General features: G+C 62.6%; 1 protein-coding gene across 3 annotated transcripts in view; it reads right to left on the reverse strand.

Annotated features, from left to right (window-relative positions):
• Nucleotides 1-2276, reverse strand: part of STAT5A (signal transducer and activator of transcription 5A) — a 33410-nt gene that overhangs the window by 17323 nt on the left and 13811 nt on the right. For all 3 annotated transcript variants that reach the window (XM_011998814.1, XM_011998812.1, XM_011998813.1), the window contains 4 exons: nt 1568-1698; nt 1186-1337; nt 596-751; nt 11-190 (listed from right to left, as the gene is read on the reverse strand). In XM_011998814.1, coding sequence (XP_011854204.1) covers nt 11-190; nt 596-751; nt 1186-1337; nt 1568-1698 — 619 coding nt within the window. The remainder of the gene's footprint in view (nt 1-10; nt 191-595; nt 752-1185; nt 1338-1567; nt 1699-2276) is intronic.

Genomic DNA, 2276 nt, shown 5'->3' on the forward strand with positions numbered 1-2276 from the left:
GCACAATTACTTGCGCGTGTTCTCGTTCTTGAGCAGAGACTTGGCCTGCTGCTCACTGATGATGGTGGCCTTCACCTGGGGCGGGTTCATGTGCACGTTCAGCTTCCCGCCCACCAGCAGGCGCACGGTGGCTGCAAACTTGGTCTGGGTCTTCAGGACCTGAGGAGGCTGCTTCTCAATGATGAACGTGCTGCAGGGGACACAGGGACAGATGTACGATGAGGGGTTGGCGCAGGGGAAAGGGCTCTCAGTCCTCCTGTGGTGGGGGTGGGACTGCCTCCCGCGGGGCTCAGGAGGTGAAAAGCACGGGCACAGCCTCTGTTCCTGGGGAAGCCATGAGAGTCCAGGGAAAGGATGGAGAGGGGAGTGACATAACACAGCAGCTGGCATGGGCTGCGGCCCAAGGGCATCTCTTGCAGTGTCCACAGGAGAAACCGGGCAAGGGCGGCACCCAGCAGCCACAGCAACTGGAGACGGAGTGGGGAGGGATGAGAGGCACAAAGCGAATCTGCTGGTCTGGAAGGCACCTGCGGCCCCCCACACGCAGTCTGGAGCTGCCCCAAGCTCCTGGGCATGGCCAACAGGCAGCAGTCACCTGGTCACCAGGGCTGAGATGATGTCCGTGATGGTGGCGTTGACCTCAGCCAGCATCTTCTCCACTGGGCCAGGGATGGGCAGCTGCTGGCAGAGGTGCTCAGCCCTGCGGATCTGCTGCCGGTTCTGCCAGATGATCTCGGCCAACTTCTCACACCTGCACGGGAGCCCCAAGGCCAACAGGAGGACAATGGCTTCTTCGCACAGATGCCAGGCCCCAAGACACAGCTCCCCCTCCTGCAGGGAGGCTCTGTGCTTTCACCACACCTCCCACCCATGGGAAGAGCAGAGCTCCCTGCCTCCCAGAATTAGAAATGTACACAGGAGGGGCGACCCTGACTAGGCCCAAACAGCCCGAGCATCACCCCACACCCCCGAGCTCTCTCCCACCCCCAGGACAGCAGCCCCCTTCCTGGGGGAGGTGCACAGGATGGGGGACCAAAGTCTGATTCAGGAACCAGGCCCCCTGGAGAAACAAGAGCTGTCCCAGGATGGAGGGGGCCTGCTGCAGGAGCCAGCACAGGAGGCAGAAGCAGCCAGGGTCCCCACCAGCCCCTCCTGCCCTGCCCTCTGGCCGCCCCACACCATTACCAGGACTGTAGCACGTCCAGGCTGCCCTCGGGGGGCCCGCCGTTCCCGGCCAGCTGCTGCCGCCGCTTCCACTGGATCAGCTCGTCATCTAGGATGATGGTCTGCTGCTTCCGCAGCAGCTGCAGGGTCTTCTGGTGCTTCTCGGCCAGCTCCTGAGGGAAGGGAGGAGAGCAGCCCCTTCTGGGCTCCCAGAGAACACTGCGGGGCCTCGCTGGGAAATGGCAGAGCAGAGCCCAGGCCATTTCCTCTTGCATGGTTCCCAGAAAAATATGCCTCCTGCCCTCCCAGGTTCTGCTCTCATCCGGGCCCCAGCCCTCCCTCAGGTCCCCAGAGACTGACTTCACGGCACCCACGCCCAGGAGAAGGCCAGGACCCCACTCACCACGCGGTACTGCTGCAGCGTCTGTGCCTCGCGCTGCAGCCACGCCTCCAGGGACACCTGCTTCTGCTGGAGGGCCGTCTCCCGGCTCAGACGCTCCTGCGGGCTCAGCTGGGCCAGCTGGGCAAATTGAGCTATTAGGAAGGGATAGGAAACCATGACCGTCACCTCCCAGTGTGCAACAGGAGGCCCAGGGAAGCGCACTCACCCGTTCTGGAGCGAGACCCTCCCAGGCTCAGATACTGCATCAAGGGCAAGTCGGAGTTCCTGACAGACAGCGGGGCCAAGATGAATGGGCGCCTCAGGAGGTGCCTCTGGGCCCTGCTCGCCGGCCTCCTGACTCTGAGCGTCCCCTCTGGGGGTACCCGGGTGCTGGGGCAGCTGGGGAGGAGGCCCGCCTGTCTCCTGCCCGCCTGCCGCACAGAGCTGCCAGCCCTCTTCTCACAGCCCGGCATTGGTCTAGGCTGTCTGGGGTGCAAGTGTGCCCGTGCCCTTGACTGTGGGTGAACCTGGGCAAATCACTTTCCTTTCTGTGCTTTGGCTCCCCCACGTGTAAAACAGGAGAATCTCAGTACCTGCCTCAGTGGGGCGCTTGAAGATTAAATACATGAGGACATGGAAGATGCCAGAAAGCTTCCTGGCATGGGTGAGCTCTGTGTGAGGTTCATCCTTCTTGGTTAATGGGGAACAGGACAGAGAGAAGAGGTGACAG

Source organism: Mandrillus leucophaeus, unplaced genomic scaffold, assembly GCF_000951045.1.
Source record: "Mandrillus leucophaeus isolate KB7577 unplaced genomic scaffold, Mleu.le_1.0 Scaffold58, whole genome shotgun sequence".
Taxonomy (NCBI): domain Eukaryota; kingdom Metazoa; phylum Chordata; class Mammalia; order Primates; family Cercopithecidae; genus Mandrillus; species Mandrillus leucophaeus.